At 36.6% G+C, this 27,592-nt stretch overlaps 2 protein-coding genes across 2 annotated transcripts; both read left to right on the forward strand.

The window, feature by feature from the left end:
• The first annotated feature begins 2,650 nt into the window (after positions 1-2,650).
• LOC131395433 (olfactory receptor 4A5-like) lies at positions 2,651-3,598 on the forward strand. The gene has a single exon (XM_058527310.1). It carries the CDS (start codon positions 2,651-2,653, stop codon positions 3,596-3,598), a length of 948 nt encoding a protein of 315 aa, XP_058383293.1.
• A 10,241-nt stretch (positions 3,599-13,839) lies between these two features.
• Positions 13,840-19,773, forward strand: LOC131395777 (olfactory receptor 4A15-like). The gene is made up of 2 exons (XM_058527599.1): positions 13,840-13,879; positions 18,783-19,773. The coding sequence occupies exon 2, from the start codon at positions 18,820-18,822 to the stop codon at positions 19,771-19,773; it is 954 nt and encodes a 317-aa protein (XP_058383582.1). The 5' UTR covers positions 13,840-13,879; positions 18,783-18,819.
• The last annotated feature ends 7,819 nt before the right edge of the window (positions 19,774-27,592 follow it).

Consider the following 27,592-nt stretch of genomic DNA (forward strand, 5'->3'; position numbering starts at 1 on the left):
TCGAGTGGGAGCAGTGATGTGAGTGAGCGTGAGTGTGGACTGTTCCTCACAGCGGCTTCTCAACAAAGCTCAGACTCTCCTGCTCATGTCCTCCACCCACCAAATCTGTGTGAATGGAATCAACTTGTCTACATTCAAGGTTTACTAATTCTGTAAATTTTGAGCAGTGAATAATCTGAGTGTTTGGGTATCTGTAGTTAAAATGTTCTCTCCTGTTTAATTTTGTCCTTACCATCAGATGTAGGGTCTCTGTGGAATCAATGCTTTTTTTTTTTTTGACTTTCTTTTTCTTTACTAGGATATTCTCTGTGTTTATTTGTTACGGTTTTCCAAGAAGCCTCATAAGTAACCCCTCAGAGTCTCAGGGAATTGGTCTTCCAGCACTTACTCACTAAAGGAAATCTTTCTAAAGAAGATCTTTTTTGGGAGGGGAAGAGGAAGATCAGCCCTGAGCTAACATCCGATGCCAATCCTCCTCTTTTTTTCTGAGGAAGATTGGCCCTGAGCTAACATCCGTGCCCATCTTCCTCTACTTTATATGAGACGCCGCCACAGCACGGCTTGACAAGCGGTGCGGCAGTGCGCGCGCGGGATCCGAACCTGCCAAACCCCTGGCTGCCGAAGCAGAGCGTGCGCATTTGACAGCTGTGCCACCTGGCCGGCCCCAAAGATTTTTTTTGAGACTACGGCCTCACTTAATCATCACATTACTATTCTTATTACTTGTAGATATTCGTTTCTTAAACATAATTTCTCCTTCTTGATTTGATCCTTCTTTTCTTTCATTTTCTACTTTTTTTTCTAGTCTGCTTGCTTCTAGTCAAAGTGTATTCCATGATAGGTAAATATCACTACTCACGCGCAATAACACAGATAATTCCTAAGACACACAATCTTATCCCAGGCCCAAATAGGGGTTCATGAATTATAGGTAAAACATTCGTTTATCTTGGACTATGTCTGTAATTCTTATCAAATTGACAAACTTCCAGATGGTTTGTTCTGATGCAGTGTTCATAGCAGAGCACTCAAGAACAATAATAGCTGTCGTTCACTGAGCCTTTACCAGGGGCCAGGCACTTACCAGGTTCTAGGCACTTTACCTATAATAAAACAACAACCCAAAGGGGTAGGCACTATTGGTATCCTCATTCTAAAAGTGATGAAACTGAGGCACAGAAGGTTTGTTAAGTTGCCCAAGGTCACCTAGGTAGCTGGGAAAGCTGCACACAGGCAGTGCAGCTCCAGAGTCCTCATTACTCACCACTGTGCTTGCTCTCTCTCCGAGGATGTTTTGGATCTTAAATAGGTGCACACTGAATGACAAACTTGTAGCCATTATTTGGTCTCTGTAATTATCAAATCCAGTTACCACTGGCTAGCAGTTTTCAAGTAACGGTGATAAGCTTGGAAAGTTTTATTTAGTTATAAAAATATGAAGAAAGAAAAAAATTGTCAGCAGAATAGAATAAGGTGGGGCGGCACTTTCTGAGAACGTCTAGATCAATCACTTTGCTTTCCAATGAGCAAACTGAAACAGGCCTGTAATTACATTTTGAAAATGACTTAGACCCATGCCTTTTCACACTGAGCTTGGACTTTTCCCTTGAGTCTGTTGCTTTTTAGAATCTGAGCACTGAAGTTCTATTTTGAGCTCTCTCAGACTCTAAGAAGCATTGTAATAAAACCATGTCCCATTGTCCTCTACATCTCTTTCCAGTGTCTATTTTCTCCTCCATCACTACTTTTCTCACCCAAAGAGTTTTTGAAAAAAAAATTACTATCTGCTAATGTAATAGTTGGTGATAGTCGTGAGTCAGTTCAGTTCTGTTCAGTTCAAAAGTATTTGCTGAAAATTTAGGTAGTGTTATATGTGTTAAGAGTTATGGGATAGGCAAAGATTAAATGGAGAGAATCACAGCTTAAAAAGCTGACAGAGAGTCAGACCAAGTAGTTACTTCAGGGAAAAATGTGCTAAATAACTTTGTAGTTATTTGATACAGTGCAATGTCTGGTTTCTTGAAATTTAATGAGAGATTCATGAAGACCGAACATCCTTTGAGACATGAGGACTGAACATCCGATAGTGGAATATCATAGTATGAAGTGAATTATTCCAGAAGAGACGTTATTTTTGGTGCTACATATATCATATTGTAAAGGCACTCACCACAAATACTACCAACTCAAAGGTCTGACTCTATGTCAGGTTATTTATGGTCTATCATCACAACCAGAGAGTAAGTTTCTGGAGAATAAGAACCCTTTTCCTGTTTGTCATTGTTGACTTCTGTGCCAAGAACTGACATAGTTTAAATAAGGTTCTATTAAATGCATGATTGACTGTTGGACCTTTCATTACTCTTCTTTACAGAATATCTGCTAAAATTTACAGATAGAACATCTTACTTGTAGCCTAACAAAATCATCTGAGGAGAAGTAGAATTGTCAAAGGAGGAGGTAATAGGCTTTTTGTTAGAACTCAATAGATATTTACTAAATGTTTATTGTGTGTAAACCACTTAGAAGACATAAGGATGAAGATGTGCTCCATAACATAATGGATGTATTCACGGTTGTGTTCACAATTTCATTACAGATCCCATTCTTCTGAGCTCTCATCCCTGAAACAGGCCTTATAGAAGTGTAAATGAGACACAGTAACAATATAACAGAACTTGTCCTCCTGGGCCTCACTCAGGATCCTGTGGGGCAAAAAACATTATTTGTCATGGTTTTACTCATCTACATTGTGACAATGGTGGGCAACCTGCTCATTGTGGTGACTGTTTTTGCCAGTCCCTCTCTGGGCTCACCGATGTACTACTTCCTTGCCTATCTATCCCTCATGGATGCAGTTTATTCCACTGTCATTTCACCCAAATTGATTATAGACTTACTCTGTGGTAAAAAGACAATATCCTTCCCAGCTTGCATGGGTCAACTATTTCTAGAACACTTATTTGGAGGTGCTGAGGTCTTCCTTCTTGTGGCAATGGCCTATGATCGCTATGTGGCCATCTGTAAGCCGCTGCACTACTTGACCGTCATGAATCGACAGGTTTGCATCCTGCTGTTGGTGGTGGCCTGGGTTGGAGGTTTTGTGCACTCTATGCTTCAAGTTCTCTTTGTGTACAGCCTCCCCTTTTGTGGCCCCAATGTCATTGACCACTTCATCTGTGACATGTACCCATTATTGGAGCTTGCCTGCACTGACACCTACTTTGTAGGATTCACTGTGGCTGCCAATGGCGGAGCAATCTGTATGGTCATCTTTATCCTTCTACTAATCTCCTATGGAGTCATCCTGAATTCCCTTGAAACTCACAGTCCAGAAGGGAGGCGCAAAGCCATGTCTACCTGCAGTTCCCACATAACGGTGGTTGTCCTCTTTTTTGTTCCCTGTGTTTGCATGTATGTTAGACCTGTTTCCAACTTTCACATTGATAAATCCATAACTGTGGTTTATACGATTATCACTCCCATGTTGAATCCTTTAGTATATACCTTAAGAAATCCGGGGATAAAAATTGCTATGGAAAAACTCTGGCGTAAAAAGTTAACCTTTGGTAGAATAAGAATGTGTCCTCCATGCTGAACACATTTGTTACTAGTTGCAATGTAACAAACAGAGGGTAAATTCTAAAATGGATGACTTAGTGAATTCAATGGATTATCTAGGGATGTTTTCTTTATTTATACAAAAGCATCAAATAAGCAGAATAAATTGTCCTCTGAGGTTAGAACTTCTCTAAGAGAGAAATTCTGGAGAATCAATAAAAGGCACAGATGTTTGTCCTATTACAAGGAAGAATAAACTAAGATCACCTTGTAACTTTATTTTTCTCAGTTTATAATGAAATGAGACTTTAGAAGAAGGAGTTTTTTCTTTTCAAAAGTGAAAAACAAGCTACATTTGAAAATTCATTTTCACTCAGAATAATGAGAAAGCAATTTGGCTAATGCTTAGAACAAATTTCTGGGGATGACGTTCATGACTATGAGCCCATTGTTTTGCTGTGATATGGGCTTCCTGATTAAAGGTAATGTTAGGTGGGATTTAATGGCAAGGAATAAAAGAGTTTTGTGAATCCATGTACAGGAGTGCTATGAAGAGAATGTGTCTATTCCTGTGTAGAGAAATCACTGTCTCTTTCATGATCAACTGGGCCTGATATAATAAGCCCAATACCAAATATTTGACTGGTGCTTTATTGTGTTCTCTGCAATGGCCTTTATTGATGCTAGGTCGAGCATTAAGCTGCAAAAGTTGCCAGAAAAATGTTGGCGAGGACAAATCCATATTGTTAAGCCCATGCATAATATTAGACTGCTATTAGATCCAATTTTCACATGGATCCATTTAGCAAGCAGTGAGAGCTTAGAAAGAGCTTGACTGATATTCACAGATGGGTCATCTTGTCAACTTGCTCATCAAGAGTCTTCTTCTTGATATCTGGTGGGCGTTTATGTGGAACAAATATCTTTACACATCACGCTGGTTCCCCGAGGTCCATTCACTGCCTTATTATCTCCCATACCTTTTTGTCATCAAACTTTCAATCTTTTTCTTTCTAGGTTGCTGACCAGCTAGCCAAACCACGAATGGGGTAGATCTATGCCTCAGGTCGTTTTTTCTTTGCAAAGATCATAATCAGATATGCCTCCTGAAATAATGCCAACTGGGGATATTTCTTTTCACTACTTCCTTTCAGGACCACCTTTGTACGACTGTATGAAATAATATTTTTCCTGAAGTCAGCACAGTGTGTAAACCCATCCATATAAGTGATTTTTTTTATCTTAAAAAAACATATAACTCTGTTAGGTGACCTTTTTTGATGCCCTAGATGTGAATGAGGGAGAAGTGATGAAGCAGAAAGAGCAGTTAATAAGGAACTTTAAAAATAGATTACCAAGTTTTAATCTTTAAAAAAACTTTATTTTTTAGAACAACTTTAAGTTCACAGCAAAATTGAGTGGAATATATAGAGTTCTCATAAACCCCCATCCCAAAATAGGCATGACCTTCCCCATTATTGACATGCTACAACACAGTGGTATATTTGTTACATTTGATGGATCTACATGGAAAGATCATTATCACCTAAAGTCCACAGTTTGCATTAGGATTCACTCTTGATGTTGTATTTTCCATAGGTTTGAAAAAATGTACGATGACATGAATCCACCATTGTACCATTGTACAGAGTAGTTTCACTGCCCTAAAAATCCTCTGAGCTCTGCCTGTTCATCCCTCCCCCCCCCATTAACTGATAACAAACACTGAACTTTTTACTGTCTCCACAGTTTTGCCTTTTCCAAAATGTCATATAGTTGGAATCAGACAGTATGTAGTCTTTTCAGATCAGCTTCTTTCACTAAGTAATATGCATGTAAGTTTCCTTCATGTCTTTTCATGGTTTGATAGTTCATTTCTCTTTAGTGTTGAATAAATATTCCCTTGTCCGGATATACCACAGTTTATTTATCCATTCTTCCGCTAAAGGACATCTTGGTTGCTTTGTAAATTATGGCAAGGTTTGGCAACTATGAATAAAGGTGCTATAAACATCCAGGTAAGACTTTGTTTATGTAAATTTTCAACTTCTTTGGATAAATACTAAAGAATACGATTGCAGGATCATATGGTAAGAGTATGTTTAGTTTTGTAGGAAATTGCCAAAACATCTTCCAAAGTGGCTTCACCATTTTGCATTCCTACCAGCAAGGAATGAAGAGTTCTTGTTGCTCTACATTCTTGCCAGCATTTGGTGTTGTCATTGTTTTGTGTTTTGGCGATTCTAATAGGTGTGTCGTGGTATCTCATTGTTAATTTAATTTGCAATTCCCTAATGACACATGCTGTTGAACGTCTTTTCATATACCTACTGCCATCTGTATGTCTTCTTTGATGAAGTGTCTGTTAAGGCTTTTCCTTATTTCTCGGAAGGTTGCTTGTTTTCTTATTATTGAGTTTTAAGTGTTCTTTGTATATTTTGAGTAACAGTCCATTATTAGATATATCTTTTGCAAATACTTCTCCCAGTCTGTAGCTTCTCATTCTCTTGCATTGACTTTCACAAAGCATATGTTTTTAATTTTAATGAAGTGCAGTTTATCACTATTTTCTTTCACGAATCCCACCTTTGGTGTTGTAACTAAAAAGTCATCGCTATACTCAAGATCGTCTAGATTTTCTCCTATGTTATCTTCTAGGAGTTTTATAGGCCTGCTTTTACATTTAGGTTTATGACGCATTTTGAGTTAGATTTTGTGAAGAGTATAAGGTCTGTGTCTAGATTTATTTTTTCCATGTGTGTGTCCAGTTGTTATCCTTTTGTTGAAATGACTATCTTTGCTCTATTGTATTGTCTTTGCTTCTTTGTCAAAGATCAGTCGACTATAATTATATGGGTCTATTTTTGGGCTCTCTGTTCTGTTCCACGGATCTATTTGCATGTTTTTTCATCACAATCACATTGTCTTCTTTATTTTTTATTTGATTATTTTTATGTATGTATGTATTATGTATGTATGTATGTATTTAATTTTTGCCGAGGAAGATTTGCCATGAGCTAACATCTGTCACCAATTGTCCTCTTTTTGCTTGAGGAAGATTCACCCTGAACTGACATTTTTGGCCCATCTTCCTCTACTTTATAGGTGGGTCACTGCAACAGCATGGCTGACAAGTGGTGTAGGTCTGCGCCTGGGAACCGAACACATGAACCCCAGGCTGCCGAGGCAGAGCACGTCAAACTTAACCATTAGGCCACCAAGATGGCCTCCACATTGTCTTCTTTACTGTAACTTTATAGTAAACTTTGAAGTCAGGTGTTATCAGTCCTCCAACTTTGTTCTCCTTCAATATGGAATTGCCTATTATGAGTCTTTTTCTTCTCCATATAAGCTTTAGAATCATTTTGTTGATATCCACAAAAGAGCTTGCTGGGGTTTTGATTGGGATTGCATTGAATCTATTGGTCAAGTTGGGAAGAACTGACATCTTGACAATACTGGAACTTCCAATTCGTGAACATGGAATATTTATCCATTTATTGAGATAATTCCTGGTAATGAGATAATTACTAATTACCCTCTTTGATATCTTTCATTAGAGTTTTATAATTTTCCTCATACAAGTCTTATATATATTTTGTTAGATTTGTACCTGAGTATTTCATTTTTTTGGGGGGGGGGAGTGCTAATGTAAATGATAATGTGCTTTTAATTTCAAATTCTGTTTATTCATTGCTAGTATATAGGAACCTGATTGACTTTTGTATATTAACCTTGTATCCTCCAACCTGACTATAATCTCTTGAGAGTTCCAGGAGTTTTTTTTAATCAGTTCTTTTGGATTTTCTACGTAGTTGATCATGCCATCTGTGAACAAAGACGGTTTTATTTCTTCCTTCACACCTGTTTATGTTTTATTTCCTTTTCTTGTCTTATTGCAATAGCTATGATGTGCAGTACAATTTTGAAAAGCAGTGGTGGGAGGGGACATCCATATCTTGGTCCTGACCTTAGCAGTTAAGCTTTGAGTTTCTCACATTAAATATGATATTAGCCATAGGATATGTTGTAAATATTCTTTATCATGTTAAGCTCCCCTCTATTCCTATTTTCCCAAGAATTTTTATCATGAATGGATGTTGAATTTTGTCAGAAGATTTTTCTATATCTATTGATGTGATCATGTGGTTTTTATTCCTTAGTCTGTTGATGTGATGGATTACATTAATTGATTTCAAATATTGAACCAGCCTTGCATACCTAGGATAAATCCCACTTGGTCATGATGTATAATTCTTTTTATTCATTGTTGGATTTGATTTGCTAATATTTTGTTGAGGATTTTTACATCTATGTTCATAAGAGATACTGGTCTTTAGTTTTCTTTTCTTATACTATCTTTGTCTGGTTTTGGTATCAAGGTAATGCTAATCTCATAGAATGATGATCTTAGAAGAGTTGTTGATTTTTCGCTTTGTTCAGCTTTTTACTTGTTGTTGGGATGGAGTGGTGAGTTTTAAGCTCCTTGTGTACCAGCCTGGCTAATATGGGAATATGAGCCTGTGCTCAAGCAAATTACTTATGTCTTCTGTGCCTGTTTGGGCCCAGAAATATACATATAATTTCTATTTTAAAATAGCAAGCAGTTATACATCCACAGTTTTATAATTTTTTGGATAAAATAATACCTCCTTAATGATAGACATTTTCTTTCTCATCGTCTCTTGGAATCCCGTGATTGAATTTTGTCTGTATCAAAGCCTGTTAGCAAGCTTTGAATTGCTTTGTCAAAGGGAAAATTTTTGCCAAAAGAAGAGTGTATTGAGTCATTAAAAATCCTAAGTGTCTGCACTGTGAGTCTCCTATGGAGGCTTGCCAGATACCCATATTATATCACTTTCTGACATAAAAAATTTCCAGTATGATTCATCTTCATCATCACAAGGCCTGTTTGTCAGGGTAACTTTTAGTACAACCAGGACATTCTGTAGAGTCTTCTCTTGCTCTGAACTCACTCAAAATTTGCAACTTTTTAGGGCATAAACAGAGGTATATATCTAATATTTAATATGTTGCTTTCAGAATCTGAGAAGTCAAGGGAGACTTGTTGCTTCATAAAAACAATGAAAGTACTGGTAAAAATGATCAAAATAAGCTTTTATAGAGATCTAGAAATCAATAAAAGGCTTTCAAAAATCCAAGGATTGTTTATTTAAAAAAAAAAGACAGCTGAATCCTGGTAATGACAGTGAGTTTTGTGGAATTTTAACTTGCTCTATTGCATGATCCTCTCCCCAGGACCATGATATCTTTGCAATCATGATACCCATGAAAACCAGTAGTCTGACATACATTGGAGGCAGCTGAACAGGTTTAGAGCTCCTCCAGACTTCACTCCCAGAGATTTATTTTATCTTTCAGCACCTTATATCCCCCGTCTGTAGAGCTTGTCTTTATCTAATCTGACTCAGAACTCACACTGTGAGAACATTTTCTCTGCGGCATTTGTCTAAGAAAAATTCAATGGAAAACATTAAACATTCCAGCTGCCTGAAGTGACAATAATAAATGAGACAAACAAGAAGCTGACCAAAAAACTTAACAGAAAAATCTGTGGAATGAGATATCCTTAGGGGAATTTGAAAATCTCCAATATATCCCTGGGAATCTAGAAGGCCATGTGCATGCCCAAGCCTGAATGAAATCCCAGGAATTACCTAAGAAAGCTCTAATCTTTCAATGCGAGCTAACCTTGAGGCTTCATACAAAGGAGTGAATGGTAAAGTATAGCTGTAAACTTTTTTTGTCTGTGTGAGGAAGGTAAGCCCTGAGCTAACATCCATGCTAATCCTTCTCTTTTTGCTGAGGAAGACCGGATCTCAGCTAACATCTATTGCCAATCCTCCTCCTTTTTTTTTCCCCAAAACCCCAGTAGATAGTTGTATGTCACAGTTGCACATCCTTCTAGTTGCTGTACGTGGGACCCGGCCTCAGCATGGCCAGAGAAGCAGTGTGTCGGTGCGCATCCGGGATCCGAACCTGGGCCGCCAGTAGCAGAGCACGAGCACTTAACCACTAAGCCATGGGGCCGGCCCTATAGCTGTAAACTTCTTACTAGAGCATTAGAGGCAGGCCCCAATACACACATATAACCCCTCACAAAGGCTGGGAGACTGATTGGTTTAACATGTTTAAGAAAATCTCCATCCAATAATTAGCTGGCTACTAAGCTAATTGAGCAAAGTCTTGAGGGGAAACGCATGACAAAGAATGCAGACAGTAAAATTAGCTCAGGAAAGCCAAAGAAAGAATAAGTTTGCAACAATGACAAAGAGGAACTACAAGAAATTCTGAGTGGTAGTTTTGGGGTAAATATGATTTCCAGAGTTGTCACAATATATTATTTAAATTTCCAGTTTTCATCAAATAAGCAAGACATGCAAAGAAACAGGAATGTATGGATCATATAAAGGAAAAAAATATTAGTACACTGTCCCTAAGGGAGCCTAGATTATGGACTTACTAGACAAAGACATTAAATTAGTTATTTTAAAATTGTCAAAGAACTAAAAGAAACCATGTCTAAAGAGCTAAAGCAAAGAACTATAGAACTATGCCTCAGCAACTGAATGATTTATATCCAAAAACAGATGAAAAATGATAAAAAAGAACAAAAAGAAATTCTAGACTTAAAAGTAAAATAATTGAAATGAAAAATTCGCTCAAGTGGCTCAATACTGGAACTGAGCAAGTGGACGAAACAATCAATGAAGTTGAAGATAGGTCATTGAGATTATTCAGTCTGGGGGCTGGAGAGAAAAAGAACAGAAGAATGAAAAGTCTCAGAGACCTGTGGGATGACCCCAAGCATAACAGCATATACGTAATGAAAGTCCAAGAATAAAAGCATACAGAGATATTGATAAAAAGAATATTTGCAAAAATAATGACTAAAATTTCAAAATTTCATGAAAACCATTTATCTACACATCCAAGACGTTCAACAAATGCCAAATGGGATAAACTTAAAGAGATAGACACCAAGATAAATCATAATGAAACTGTGAAGGCCAAAGAAAAAGAGAACCTTGGAAACAACAAGAAGAAAACAATTCATTACCTAAACGTTCTTCTCAATAAGATTCATAGCCAACATCTAGTCAAAAATCATGGAGGCCTGAAGGCAGTGGGATAACATATTCAATGTCCTAAAGAAAATAAAAAGCACTGACATTCCAGGATTTTATATCATGCGAAACCATCATTCAGAAATGAAGAAAATAAATATTCCCAGATAAACAAATTAAGAGAAGTAATTACTAGTAGACTGCCTTATAACAGGTACTGAATGAAAGGACACTAGATAGTATCTGGAATCCACATCAATAAATAAAGAGCATTGGTAAAAATAACTAATAGGCAAACATAAAAGTCAATATAAGTATATATTTTTGCTTTTAATTATTTTCTTATATGATTTAAAAAACAACAGCATGAACAATAAGTCAAAATCTATGTTAATGCCCTTATAATATATAAAGATGTACTTTGTATGATGATAACAACACAAAAGAGGAGGCGAGGGAATGGAGCTATATAAAAGAAAACCTTTTTTTTTGAGATATGCTTCACATATCATAAAATTCAACATTTTAAAGTGCATAACCTAGTGGTTTTCAGTATGTTTACAAAGTCCTACAACTATCACTATCTAATTCCAGAACATTTTCTTCATTCCAAAAAGAAACCCAGGGCAGAGGACTCTGGGAAGACGAGGGAGTGGGAAGAATCAGAAGTCTATCTTTTCGTCTAGACAATAATTGCACAGGCAGAATCTGTCTGATGTAACTATTTTGGAACTCTGGAGTCTGTTGAAGGCTTACAGCTTTCAGGGGAAGGCTTGGATGATAAATTGCAGTTAATTTCAACCCTTGACACAGTAGCGGCTATCTGTCCCCACGCTCCTCAGCCCTGTGGCAGGCAGCTGGTCATGTGTTCTTGAAGCAGCTTGCACACAGCTTGTGGGAGCCAGGATGGGAAACAATGACCTTACCCTCCAAATATCAGGATCTGTGCTCTGATCACTGATTGCTCTTTCTGATCACCCAGGCGCAAAGAAGTGGTGGTCACTGTTTTGAACCTCTCCCCATTGTTGAAAGCTCCTCCTTCTCTGGTTAATGTCAGTTCCAGGGTGTTTTAAAGGGAGAGATGTCTCCCTGCCTTCATTTTTCCCTTTTTCCCTTTTAGGGGACAGATACCAAAGAACAGAATATTCAAAATCAGCCGCATATACCAGGGAAATTAGAAAGTCCCCATGCACTCCCAGAGGAAGGAACAGGCTCAGAAAAGACCTGGAATGACTTAAGTTTACACCTCAAGCTGATCCTTGGCACAGAGACAACCTATAACAACAACAAAAAAAAACAATAACAACAGCAACAAAATCAAAAAGAAGAACCAAAAGTCAGCAAACCAAAAAGAGATCCCCAATTCAGCAAGCCTGGGGAAGAGGGGAGAATCTGATTTCCAGAGTTACCACATAGTTAGATTCAAATGCTTAGTTTTCAAAATAAATTGAAGCATACAAAGAAACAGGAAATTATGGCCCATTCAAAGGAAAAAATAAACTAACAGAAATTGTCCCTAAAAAGACCTGATGCCTAGATAAAAACTTGTAACACCACAGTTTTAAAGATGATCAAATAAATAAAGGAAGATGTGGCAAAAGTCAAGAAAAACATGTATGAATAAAATGGAAATTTCAATGAAGAGATAGAAAACTTCTATATCAATAAACCTCAATCAAGAGAGAGTATATTTTTTAGAGCATGTGTATGTACAGAGATTCTGATTTAAGGACCTGCCATTGTTATATAAAAGGCATCTGAATATCAAGCTTCAAATATTTCTGGATTTATTTTTTTTTCTTATTTTATAATAAGTCTCTTAAATTATACATCCTAGTACTTGTTTCTACATTTCTTTTTAAGAAAGATTCTTTTCTTTTGGGCAAAATTTCTAAGTTGGACTTTTATATGTGGAAGTTATCTCTGAGTTGAATTGAATATCTGAGTTGAATTGAAACTTTTACCAAATTGATAGCAATAATCTTGTGCCATTCTCATTAAGTCTGTCTGCCATACACAAAGACTTAATCTTTTTTTTTTTTTTTTTTTTTTGTGAGGAGATCAGCCCTGAGCTAACATCCGCCAATCCTCCTCCTTTTTTGCTGAGGAAGACGGCCCTGGGCCAACATCGGTGCCTATCTTCCTCCACTTTATATGGGACGCCGCCACAGCATGGCTTACCAAGCAGTGCGTCGGTGCGCGCCCGGGATCCGAACCAGCGAACCCCGGGCCGCCGCAGCGGAACGCGCGCACTCAACCGCTTGCGCCACCGGGCCGGCCCCAAGACTTAATCTTTTTACTTCATGCCAGTGCCTTCTTGGATTTGAGGATTTCAAATATATGTTGACCAATTGAAAATAAATGATTCTTGTTCGTGCAACCTTATGTCTTTGCTATTAACAAGTGACTGGCTCTTTGCTGTTAGATTGCTATTTTTTCACTTAACTCTCCTAAGGTGATTGTCCAAGACACGCCTCTGAAAATATAGAATGCACTCGAAGGATCATGTGGAAGGCCTCAGTTCTCTAGAGCATGATTCCTCGGTGAATTTAATTTTGAACAAGCAGCCTGGGGGAGAAATGGTTTTAACAACTCGGTGAAGTGATTTGTTGTTCACTGTTGATTAAGTGCCCAGTCACATCTTCCCTTACCTGGGAGAAGATTTCTCCTTGGGTATTAATGCTACTATCAAGATGTAAAATAAAAGCTATTACCTTACTAGACCTGAACCACATTAAAACTGTCATATGAATGCTTTAAAAAATAACCAAAACAAAACTCATTTCTTTGATTATCCAGCTCCCTGCATTATTGACTAAAAACACTTTTAAAGATTTGTTCGATTAATTTGGTCATTTAAACACAATAATTAGGTTTTAAATTTGATTCATGATAAATATTCTCAATGACAGCTTTCAAATTTGGTGATTCATCCTCACATCAATAGTATATTCTTAAAGCCAACTCTGAATAATTCCATAATCCAAACCGTAAAATGTTTATGAAAGTTGACGATGGTCATGCTTTGTGCAGGTATAGAGACATCTGTGTGTGACAGAGCATTTCTAGCTGCAGTGACTATGTGTACCCTGATCTTTCTCTCGATACACAATGTGGTGGCAATCCTGACTTGTCTTCATTAGACTTAACCATCATCTTCCAGGACCAAAGATAGAATTTTAGAAGCTTGGATTTGGAACAAGAAACTGAAGAGGAAATAGAAAACCCAGGTAACATATTTGCAAACACTCTTCACTGCTATGAGAATGGGGCAAAACAGACTTAGTTGGAATGAACTATGTGTCTTTCTTAAGAAGGAAGTTTTGTCATTTTATCAAAAGTGTTTTATGCCAGAAGCTCCTGGAATAAGATAACAGATGTATTTTCTCCATTTGATAGAATATTATTGGAATAAGCACAATGGAAATAATTTTCTCCAATATTTTATATTACAGTTGTTTAAATGCATACTGAAATACAGAAAATGTAGAGTGGAACATAACATATAACAAAACATACAATATAACATGGCATATATATGGTCTTAACAATAACTTTTTTAGATTGATATATATAATTTAGAGAATCCAACAAATATTTATTTTGAATCTTAATATATTGAAGATAATAGTAAGAATTACCATAGCTTTTTATAAATTGTTGCCTTGTGTATGGTATCTTTAAATGTTCTGGTTCTATGTAGATGTATTTCTGTTGGTAATTTTTTTATTGTGGTAAAGTATGCGTAACACATTATTGTGTATCCACCATCGTTATCCATCTCCAGGACTTTTTCATTGCCCCAAACTGAAACTGCACCCATTAAACAATAACTCCCCGTTTCCTACTCCTCCTAATCCCTGGTAACCACTGTTGTACTTTCTGTGAACATGACTATTCTAGTTACCTCATAAAAGGAATCACAAAATATTTCCCTTTTGTGTCTGGCTTATTGCCCTTGAAACAATGTCTTCAAGTTTCATCTGTGTTGTAGCATGTATCAGAATATATTTCCTTTTGAAGGCTGAATAATTTATTTTACTGTATGTATATACCACAATTTGTTGACACATTCATCAATTGGTGGACACTTGGGTTTTTACCCCCTTTGGCTTTTGTGAATAATGCTGCTATGAATGTTGGTGTGCAAATATCTGTTAGAGTTTCTGCTTTCTTTTTTCTTATATATACTAAAACTGATATTTAGATATGTAAATTAAAAGCCCCTTGTATATTACAGAGGGAAACTCAAAATCTACCATGTGGAAACCTGAGTTCAGAGAAGTTTTGTTACTTGTTAGACTCATTGAACTGTACTTATACCTTATTAGAAAGTGAATTTTGGTGTCTGTGGAAATAGAATTCATAAATTTTGTTAGAGACAAGATCTACAGAATCTCTTATTTCTGAGGAAGATTGGCCCTGAGCTAACATGTGTTGCCACTCTTCCTCTTTTTTCTTCTTTTTTCTCCTCAAAGCCCCCAGAGCATAGTTGTATATCCTAGTTGTAGGCCCTTCTAGCTCTTCTTTGTGGGACGCTGCTTCAGCACGGCTTGACGAGTGGTGAGTAGGTCTGCACTCAGGATCCAGAGCGGCAAACTCCAGGCCACCGAAGCAGAACACGCCAACTCAACTGCTACTCCACCCGGCTGGCCCCAATCTACAGAATCTTAAAGAAATTGCCAACATCTGTTTCTGCCTGTGGGTTAATGGCATAGAATTTTCTCACATTTTAGCAACTTAAAAATATTGTGAAAGAAACTGGACACATTGCATTATGCAACCCAGTTCACCTCTCAATTTATAAAAAGAAGATCCCTTAGATTAATTTTAGCTTTAATGATGCATTTCAAAGACGAGAATGAGATATGGAGAAAGACAGACGAGGGAAATTCCACACAGTAATGTGAAGGGTAAAGAAGGGACAGCTTCCGTAACTGTATGCAATAATGACCCAGTCACTCCATCCATCCCACAGGGAATGCTCCTTTGGATAATTAGGGAAGAGAGTGGACTTTGGGGAAATTCATGTAAAACTGATTGTAGAGGCTTGACACTAAAGTAACATGGGGAAACAAATAATATCTTGAATTTATTTAGTGCTTATTATTTGTCAGACAATATTCAGAGAGTTTTATTTGTATTATTGTATTTAACCTTTAAAACCATCCTATGTGTCAGATGCTATCATAAGGCTCATTACACAGATGATGTTGAGTAGAATACCGAAGGTCATACGGTTGGTAATTATAGATTCTGAAGCTCAAATTCCAAAGCAGAATTTAGACTCTGAATTCTCAAAAAGTATACTATGCAGGCATCCGGTCCCACTTGTGCAAAATTACAAAACAAAACTGAGAAAGACTATATATGAGATGGGCAATCCACTCTCTCTGATTATTGTTTTTTTGTGTTTGTCCCTAAAGTCTGTTCAACCACATTCAGGTTTTAGAGGTAGCATTTTTCCATTACCATGAAGAAATGGATTTGAAAAATATGATATTTCTTTAAAATTAATCTTTTTAAGAAAATTTGATGGCGTTTATTAGGACCTCAAAATTTTTGCTACATCATTTTTATGATCACAGCTCAATCATCTAAAAAAGGCTATTGCTTATATGGGAAACAGGTTTTACTATACAGATAGTTAAATAGAAACACCATTAGGCTTGGATTGTGATCATACGTTTCAAAAGGATCTGGACTAAAACTCAAAATTTCAGTCTATAATTTCTAATATCTTACTGATTGAAAATGTTTCCAAGTATTTTGCACCTTGCATACCATGTAAATGGTTTGTTTCTCTGCCCTATGCTGTTTAATTTGCCATAGTGTAGATCTACTTAATTTATCTTATTTTAATTGTCATGGTGGGATACTTCACATTATCATGGATTTATGTTGTTTAAGCATTCATTTATGATTTATTTATTCTCATTGAATGTGTGAAGAAATTTGAAGACTCTCATAAATATTTGAATCAGATATGTCTATTTTTAATAAGATACAATATTGATAAAGTATAGAATTTTGTACCATTCTGGGTCAAATTAATAGTTTTCAATAGTTTAGAGTAATAATTATGTTCATAAGAACATTTGCAATAGTCAAATATTTATTAATAACTAAAATGTATAACACACAATCGTAGCTTCTGGAGATACAATTATTAATAAGATATGTTTACTATCCTGACAGACCCACCAGATGATAGGGGAAAACACACTATCAAGAAGTAAGTGTTGTGAATACTCAACAGGTAAGTCAAGGGGTTGGATCCTCCTACTGGAAGCTATCTCTTGAATGCTCAGACTACTACTATAAATTGTGACTATTTTCCATTGTAAATGCAGATATAGATTCATAACTGTAAATGAAGCTATTTAATTCTGTATATATGCAATGAACTGCCAGAAGTCCTGACAATGCAACTCCTTCTTTAGGCAGCTGGTCTCATCTACTGATTCACATTTGATTTTCTCATTTTCATACTTTCTTGAAGTATAAGATTCTGAAAAGCAAGTCCTGATACAGATGTGGAGTTATCCTTCAGGCCACCTCATGATGGACAGCTCAGGAAATCTGAAATTTCCTCTACTCATAACTCATTCAAACCCCCCAAAGCAAACAGTTTACCAATTTCAAAGCATGTTTCATTCAGCTTATTGTTGTTGCTGGTTTCTGCCTTTTCTCTGTTATCTCTTATTTTCTGTCATCTACACTTATATTCTCTCTCTGATGTTTGAGTACAAATTTGCCTAAAAGCACAAAGGATAGAACAGTCTCTTGCTCTTCACAAATGATCATCTACAAATGTGGACACTGAAATAGAGCACATTTAATATAATTCTGCGAATATCAAGTTGCACACCTTACATGTAAAATTGGCTGGATCATTCCCAAAAGGCCTGACAAGTGATTTATTTTCCTCAAGTGAAAATGAATATCTTGTATTCAACATAGACTCAGATAACTAGAACTAATAATATAAAAAAGATAACTAGTCTCATATATTGATTATTAATAATCCATCTTCAACACATTGTAATTCACCCTGATTAACATACCAGCAAAAGTGTTATCGTGTCATTTAGGATAAAAGTTTCAATGACAAGAATTCAGAAACACACATCTGGAAAGATCATAGCATTTCAGACAAGAATATAAGTTGGGATGTGATTTTTCCCAAGATGACTGAGAAAAACCAAGTAATACTTCTGGATTTTTAGTATAGAATTCTTTCTACTGCACCATGATTCTGCCTAAAATCTTTATTTTGGCATTCCAAATTGAGCTAAGGATAGCAATAATTAATTCCAAGCAATTTTGAAAAGTAGGAGAAATGTCTATGTAGCACCCAAACCATTCATTTTGATTTGTATTATCCATTTTTTCCTCCAATAACCTAGGTTGTAATGAATGTAAATTTAGTTTGTGTGTGTGTGTGTATGTATCTTCAAACAAGACATTGCTTTCATTGGACTTTCTTGGCTGGGGAGAAATTAATACATTTATGTCTGCTCAGTTGCTTTCTTATGAGTGTTGATATTCAGTTTAATGAAAGAAAATTCAACGAGCATACAACGAGCACTCACAATGTGACTTTTTTTATTGTGTGGGTGACTTATTCTTCAAGTCTTGGTGCTCATAGTAAAGCAACTCAGAAAGGCAGTTATTTAAACATCGGCCTATAATTGCATGTTCCATGCAGTAGTTATTACTTTATATAAATATATAAATAAAGTTATTAGAGATGAGATTGTTTTCATGGAGGGTCTCTGAAGTCCAAAAAACATTCAAGAATAAAAGAAATCATATATAATGTCAAAAATGCCATCTTTATGAGAGATATTCGGGACAAAGTAGCTTTCTTGTTATTGGGTAGATCATCTCACAGTCACGCCCACTCACATATACCTTCCAGTTAGAGTACTGAAGTCTAATCATTGTAGTTGAAGCATGAAATTTGTGAAAAGGAATGGAGTAATTGTGGGAGGAGATTTCAAACTCTTATTTTCTAAAGAGTTACTCTGTGTGAGGCCCTGTGGAGCAAACATTGTTGAGTAAAGTGTCACATTTTTTATATAAAGCTTGTGATCCCCTCAAATTCATTATCGCCCCTTTTGTTTGCAGCCTCTGACACCTGAGTTCAACACCTTCAGAAGATCACATGGAAAATAGGAACAATGTGACTGAGTTTGTCCTCCTGGGGCTCACACAGAGCCCTGAGGGGCAAAAAGTTCTATTTGTCACATTCTTACTCATCTACATTGTGACGATAATGGGCAATCTGCTCATCATGGTGACCATCTTGGCCAGCCGGTCACTGGGTGCCCCAATGTACTTTTTTCTGGCTTACTTATCATTTATTGATACTGTTTATTCTACTGCCATTGCTCCCAAAATTATTGTAGACTTGCTTTATAAGAAAAAGACCATTTTCTTCCAGGCTTGCATGACTCAAGTCTTCGTAGATCATTTATTTGCTGGTGCTGAAGTCCTTCTTCTGGTGGTGATGGCCTATGACCGATATGTAGCCATCTGTAAACCTCTTCATTATTTGATCATCATGAATAGGCGGGTATGTGTTGTCATGCTGCTGGTGACCTGGTCTGGAGGCCTTCTGCACTCATTGGTTCAATATCTCTTTATTTATCAGCTCCCTTTCTGTGGCCCCAATGTCATTGACAATTTCGTGTGTGATATGTACCCCTTATTGAAACTTGCTTGCACCAATACCTACCTCATTGGGCTCTCTATGATAGCTAATGGAGGGGCAACTTGCACTGTCATCTTCTTCATTCTCCTAGTTTCCTATGGGGTCATATTATACTCCCTTAAGAGTCATGGTTTGGAAAGGAAACGCAAAGCTTTCTATACCTGTGCATCCCATATGACTGTGGTCTTTTTATTCTTTGTTCCCTGTATCTTCCTGTATGCAAGGCTCAATTCTACTTTTCCCATTGATAAATCCATGACTGTGGTTTTAACTTTCATAACTCCCATGTTGAACCCCTTAATCTACACCATGAGAAATGCAGAAATGAAAAATGCCATGAGAAAACTGTGGAGCAAAAATGTGACTTTAGTTGGAAGAGGGCTGTATCCCTCATGCAGAACATAATATTCATTCTTTCACAGAAGCATGGACTATTTTCACTATCAGCGATTATATTTAAAATCATTTCCTTTAGGCTGTTTTGTTTATTTATTCTGAAACAGTCATATAAATTAATCTTATCTAAGTGGAATATGTTATAGACCTCAAATGGCAAGAAATTGTATAGGTTTAATCTCTTATAAAGGTAACCATATTATGTTAAGAATCTTTAGTGGGCAGCAAGTTTTTGGTTTTATTTCAGGTTCTTGTTTGTGGGGTATGCTACCTCCCTGGTACATAAAAAATGTGACCTAATGGAACTTGTTCCCTTTTCTTCAAAGAGAGTAAAATTTTAAAATTAAAAATTCAGGTGCTAAAAAATGTTAACTAACTGTAATAGCAAATGTCTTAGTCAAATTCATTAATTTAAAATTTCACAGCACATCTTCATAGCTGAGGACAAATCCATGAGAAATGAACTTGGTTAATTTTATACTGTGATGGTAGCATGTAGTTGATTTTGTATATTTCTGATCCAGTTTTGGACAGAAAAATTAAATTGTTCAACCTCATTTTGTACATCTAGATCAATAGTCCTCCTCCAATAGTTGAAATACATATTTAAGTCATTCATATCACAGTAGAGCCCCGGAGTCTGCCTACATTTAATTAAACTCTCTGGGTATGCTTTTTTTTTTTTAAAGATTTTATTTATTTATTTTTCCCCCCAAAGCCCCAGTAGATAGTTGTATGTCATAGCTGCACATCCTTCTAGTTGCTGTATGTGGGACGCGGCCTCAGCATGGCAGGAGAAGCAGTGCCTTGGTGCACGCCCGGGATCCGAACCGGGCCGCCAGCAGCGGAGCGCGCGCACTTAACCGCTAAGCCACGGGGCCGGCCCTGCATATGCTTTTTTTAATGAAATGGATGTTTAACATTTTGGAACAGATTATTTTGTTTTACGTAATGAATGCCTTTCTGATTTTCTGTAAACTACATGTTGTTGGCCTAAGTGATAAATAAAAGGTGTCTTCTCTCTGTATAATTGCTCTATAGCAGTTTTGGGGATCAAATACCGTTTTAGAAACATCATATTTTTAAGGCTCTGGCATTACATGTTCTTTGTTAGAAGTCAACTCTCGACATAGATACTAAGGCAGAAAATATGCCTTCATCCTTTCTCAATTTGTAATTGCATTTATTTAGTATATGGCAATGTTAATGCCTCCACTTATTTGATACATACGGAATAGATGCCAGCCATTAAGTTTCATTTATTTTTCAGTGAAGGAAATAAAAAGTACTCTAGATGTTTTAATCAGGAAGAAATCCAGTACAGTGAGTTAAATACTTCGTAATGCTCAGGATTGGAGGAGCTGACATCTGGATGCTGGAGTGAACACGGTTGGGATCAAGGATGCACCACCTGAGCTGTGATGCAGAAACGAGGAGGCTGGACTCAGAGTGAAAGATCGCTGCACGCACTTCTCAAAGTCTTCATGCCCTGAGTTTGTAAAGATAATTTCCTTTAAGCGTTTTAGTTTTCCTTTTCACATTTACATCTTTAACTCACATAGGATATAAATTTTCAGGTATGGTATGAGGTAGAAATATATTTTCCTTTCCTATTATAAAGATAAATAATTTTTCCCAGCACATTTATAGAATAACCATTCTGTTTCCCAGTACCCTGTAATACCACTGCTTTCATATTTAAAATCTGTATTTCTACGATTCTATTTCTTAGCTTTCTATTTTGTTTAATTATTGTATCTATCCTTGAGTCAATACTATATTGCTGCAGTGTTTCAAATACTACTGCAGTATAAAAATCCCCAAAATTTCGTGACTTAAAATATCAGCGTTCACTTTATTATTTCAGATGGTTTTAGTGGGTCAGAATTTGATCAGTTCAGCTGCGTAATTCTGACTCATCTTCCCATGAAGTTGCAGTCAAAAATTGTCTGAGACTGAAGTCATCTAGGCTTGAAAGGCTTGAACAGTGGGAACTGGAATAGCTGGTACTCCTTGCGATCATAAGGGTATAGCTCTAATTCAATAGAGTTGGTGTCCTTATAAGAAGAGAAGGGACACCAGCGCTCTCTCTCATGTGTGCACAGAGGAAAGGCCATGTGAGGACAGAGTGAGAAGGCGGCCATCTGCAAGCTAGGAAGAGAGGCCTCACCAGACACCAACCCTGCTGTCCCCTTGATCTTGGACTTCCAGCCTCTATAACTGTGAGAAAATAAATGTCTGTTGGTTAAGGTACCCAGTCTGTGGTATTTTCTTTGGCAGCCCAAGCCAAGTAATATGATGATGATGATAAAAAATAATCTGGTTTTGGTGAACAGAGCCCTGAATTGAATCACCAGGTTCAATTGAGAAAAATCATGGTTTTTCATCCAATCACCAGATGTGAATAATTTCCAAATCCAGAGCTTTTTGAATGAAGGAGTCATTTGTCAGGTATCCTTGAATAAGAACTCTATGACATCACCACAAATAGGTGGTATAAATCTTCATCATAACCTTTCTCTGAGGGATCTGAGACCACTTACTAGGGTAACTGCACACTGAGCAAAGAGAAATACTCAAATCTTTCTGGATATTACTGGAAATAGATTCTAAGCTAACGCTTATTTCTGGGTGGCGGAATGCCACTATGGTCCACTAGTCAGAAAGCCAACTGAAAGTGAAGGAATATTGGCCCAAAGCTATCACAGTGGGCCAGTTCTACCTATATCGTTAGACTAAAAGTATTCTGTAGGAGGCATAAATTTCCATAGTGGGTCCCTGATCACTGGAGTAAAGTTATCTTGGCATGAAGGACTGTGTAGAAGTATTTGGAACTAATCTTTCTTTCCAAAATAGTAAGCAAAAAGCAGCTCCATATCCTTGTGTACCAGAAAGATCTTAGAGATGCAGGGAGTGAGTCTTATCACATTTCCACTTAATTTACTTGTTTGGCTTAGGAATAAAATGGAGAGACAGGCCAAATCTGTGTGGAAAATGGAAGCTTAAAAAAATTCTGTAACATTAATCTTTGTTTTGTGATTTGCCTTCACATGAGAAAATCTTATAGGAGAGCGTCAAAGGCTACAGTTCCTTATGATCTTTCAGCGTCTTCATTTCCCAAGGCAGATCTCACTTGGAAAACTATGAGGTTCATTGGAGAAATTATACAGATCAATTAGGCAAAAAAAACAATGTCTTTACTTTGAATTACTGTGTAACAAGTGAGAATTCCAGCTATTCCATCTAGGGAAAAGATAAACAGCTTAGGATTTAGGAAACCTAAATTCTTATCCTGAATCTGTCACCATCTGAATGTGCAATTTTGGGAATGTTTCTTTTCTTTCCTGGGTCTCAATTTCTTCCTATGAAAAGCAAATAGAGTGAATCAGATACTCTCCAATAATCCAATCAATTCCCAATGCCTAAGATTTTTTAATTTGTTTATCTATGTATAGATAAAATTATGGCCTCCATATACTTGAATTCTCAGAATATTCTCATTACAATATAAAATTGAAATCTAAGATTATTATTCTGCTTAAATTGAAACATGGCTCAACACTTTCCAGAGACTTCTGATTTTAGAGATCAGAGAACACTGTGGAACTGAAAGAAAGAAACTGCCTTTTAGTTCTACCGCTTGCTAGTTACACCATCCTGGACAAGTGGAAGTCTAAGCCTCAGCTTGTCTATGAACTGGGCAAAGTGTATTCATCTCATAGCGTTATTCGAGATTAAATAGGAAAGAGAATTGCAATAGTAAGTGCTCAATATCTGATGCTTCCTTTTAATAGCAAATTTAGGGCAGATTAGAAGTGAACAGGCATAGTATTATGTTATTAACTGACTTAATGAAGTAAATAAATAAGTAATAATAATTCTAAATTCTCCTGAGAGGGAAGATGGGAAATTCTCAGAGGAAGAAGTTGACATATTTCAAATTCCCAAGTGTTTTGTGAATCCATTTTTGAATGCCTCCACAAGGTAGAATGAGAAAATGTCTTTTTAAAGCCTTTGTTGAAAGATGGATATTAAAGAAGGAGCATGCTAACCATCTTTGTAAGTTTTTACATAGGAGGTAAGGTGGGACCAACATCAAGATCAAGACTTGAGGCCAGGCAGACTTGAATCATATCTTCTAGTCTGCTCCTCACTAACTGTATGTCCTGGGGTACAAGTTTTAACCTCTACTCATCTCAATTTTCATGTCTGTAAAATAGGAGGAACCTTCCAACCACATATAACTCTTTTTAAAATATATTAAATGAGATAATTTGTGTAAATTATTTTGCACAATGCCTAGCATATATGAAACAGTCAATATTAGTTTTTGATCATTAGTTATAATAATAATGGTTAACCTTCCCACAGAACTCTATAATTTACAAAATAATTCACATCTCTTAAGATGAAAGTAAGCTTAATTTCCTTAATTATCCTGAGATAATTTTAATATTTCTGACACCACAAAAATCAAATAGAGGTGAGAAAGAGCTGTTGGAACATTCACAAGGGTACTAAAATTTCTTTCAAAAGTGTCTTTTCTAAAATTAGAATAGTAAATAATCATCAAATAAAAATATAATATACAGAGAAGTAAAAAAAGAGAAAAATGTTAGTTTCAGCATTACAATAAACCTAGAAAATGATAGTTTTGCCCTATTTACTTTCTGTATTTTTTCATGCAGACATTTATGCAATTGTGCTTATATTATTCCAAAAAATGTATAACATTTAAAAATGTAGTAAATCAGTTTATTTCTATCAAGCTAAAAGATTTTGGAGAAATGTTTCTTTAATTTGTGAAGGCAAAAAGGGATGCCTTATCTAAATGTGCTGAAATGACTTATAGCCTTTGTACTAATAGACTGTTCAGTAGGCCTTTTCTTTCTTGAGTCACAGGTAGTTTGGTTCTTAATGAAAGAGAGCATTGCTGGGTGAGGTGCTCTTGGTTGTTCCACGTGTTATTGTACGAGAGAGGTTAGTGAAACACCATGGTTATTGGTGGAATATGTGGTTTCTGGTACCACTTTTGAAAACAATCAAACCTAAGGATGTCCCTCTCTCCAAGAATTGAGATGATCTTACTTGATAAAATATAGGAAATAATTGGAGCCTCATCGCTTCCAAATTCTTAATCCCTTTGCACAAGAAATTGCAGTCATTTGCTTTCTGAAGTGATGGGAAACTCGGGTCGTTCTTTCAAGATTAGGCATTTGGAATTCTAGTCCCTACTTTAAGTGTTCACTTAATCTTCAGTGCAAAATGTTAAAGTGCCTATCTTAGCACGCTAGTCGCAAGGACGTGATCCAGTGCTGCATCATCCTGGGCGTCTGCATTTGATTATACGGCCTCTCGACAGGACTTGAGTACATGTCTCTGACTCTTTTAATGTTTTCTCTCTTTTTCGTTGGAATGTACGTTGTACATATAACAGACCAGCAGCTCTTTGAGAGCAGGGTCATGTCTCTGCATCCTTCCTTGTAGAAATCTTCCAGCACCTTACACGTATTAGGTCTTAATAAATGGTTATTGAATTAGCATGCGAATCAATGAAAGTTTGGACAGTAAGAAATTGAATCAATGGATGAATGAACGAATAATGGGTTCTGAAAAATAAAGGAGTGTTTTTCGTAAAAGGAACAAGTGGTTTTTATCTGGTTGTGATAATACTGCAACCATGTCTTATTTGCTAACTTCTCTATTAATTCTCCAGAATATTTAGATGATATCACTGCAAGTGAAAGCCAGAGACCAAAGCAACTCTGTTTTCAAGAGAGAAAACATTGAATTTTTTAAACTGGGTTCTCTCTCTCTGGCTCACACAGAATCACACAGAAAAAAATTGTTATCTTGCCTTATCTAATCAATGGTGATATTGCCTTTTAATATATCTTTATTTTTCAGCTTGGGGGCTGAAAAAAAGAGGCTAGTTGGAGTCCTAGCTGTATAGCCATCTTAGTTTCTATATTATTATACGCGTCGCTGATGGGCATGTATAGGATCTTCACATTTCCTTGCCCTCTTGGTAGCTATGCCTCTACTAGAGGCTTCTCAGATTATTCTCCCCAGGCTTTATCCAGAAGGTACTGAAGCGATGTTTTCTAGGGCTCTAAGGGAAGAAATATTATTTACTTGTCGAGTACACATTGTTATAGGTTAAGTAACTCTAGGAAAACAAAATCTAGAGGTATGAGAAGGGGATGGAAAGAGTGAACAAGTAGAGATCTTTTTTGTAGAGGAGAGAGGGTGTTGAGCAAAAAAATAGAAAAAATGGGTTTGAAGCAGAGAGTATCAGTGAATGACAACACTTGTAAGTAAATCTATTTCTTTATGTTAGAATATTACACTTGACATTCATATTAAAACTGTAATCATGTGTGACAAACACTGTCTCTATCTGTCTAATACCACAATTAACTAATAATTCTGATGCATGCAGAATGTGTGTGTGTGTGTGTGTGTGTGTGTGTGTTAAATAGCTTACAAATAGTCATGTTGGTTAAGAAGAAAAAAGACTCATGCTGGGTGTTTAAAAACCATGCAGATAAATGATAGACAAACATGTTCTCATTCTTTTTAATATTCATTGCTTTGGATGGCATATAGAACCTTATAGAAAGAACACTATAATATTAATAGTCATAGTCAAATGTCATCCATTTTCATAGTCAGTAATGATAACCTACTCTTCTAAAAATATTCAAAAAGAATTAAAATAGCTGATACTGCCAGCTTCTTACTTTGTATCTACTTTATGCCAGTTACTAAGCTACTAGCCCTCTCACTCTCAGACACTCTGAGCCAATTATCTTCATTTTACAGTAAACGGTCAAGAGTTTCAAAAGTTAAATACAGTTTATAGAATTTTTGTGCTCTTTATTTCAACATAAGGCAAGGATTGCAGCCTACTCTACTGACTTACACTGAACAGCTTCCTTACCCTCTCCAAGTCTTAGTTATTTCACCTGTTAAATAAGGATGATACAATGTCTGACTCAATGTTGATATAAGGATTAAATGTGTCTGGCACTTGATAAACATTCAAGCAAATATTGACCATGTTAGTTGTGAAATCTAGATGTGAAATTGCCTCAGCAAATGAAAGCACTGTCTTCAGATGATGTTGTCCTAAGCTTTGGTGTACTTTTTACTCTTTTATCTCTTTACCTCCATGTCAAGTCCATTGGCAAATTCTATTGGCTCCACCTTCCTAGTACATCCACCTCTGCTGCCATCCTGGTGCAGACCTCCATTACTTTTCAGCTCGATGGTCACAGTAACCTCCTGATTAGTCTGCCTTCTACGCCTGCTCCTTTATAGCATACGCCCCACAGAGCAGCCAGATTTATCCACTTGACGTTTGAGTCAGAACACGCCATTCTTCTGTGGAAAACCTTCCAATGGCTTTACTTGTCACTTGGAATAAAATCATCTCTCTTGCAATGCTCTACCAGGCTCTACAAGATCTACTCAACTAGTCCTTGTTCTTTCCACTCCAGCTACACTGGCCTGCTTTGTCCAATTATACCAGCCATGCTCCCTCCTCGGGGACTTTTCACTTGCTCATCCTCCTATCTGGAACTTTCTTTCCTTAGATATCTTTGTGGCTCCTTCCTCACATCCTTCGAGTTTGGCTTATGCATTCCCTTCTCAAAGAAGCCGTCACCAACTACCTATAGAAAATAATCCTTCTTCCCAGACTTGATGTATCCTTCACCCTGCTTTATTGTTCCCATAGCAGAGATTACAGTTTGACATACTATATAATTCCTTTTTTATTTGTTATTTTCTGTCTCATCTATTAGAATGTAAGCTCCCTGAAGTA

Source organism: Diceros bicornis, chromosome 31 (assembly GCF_020826845.1).
Source record: "Diceros bicornis minor isolate mBicDic1 chromosome 31, mDicBic1.mat.cur, whole genome shotgun sequence".
Taxonomy (NCBI): Eukaryota; Metazoa; Chordata; class Mammalia; order Perissodactyla; family Rhinocerotidae; genus Diceros; species Diceros bicornis.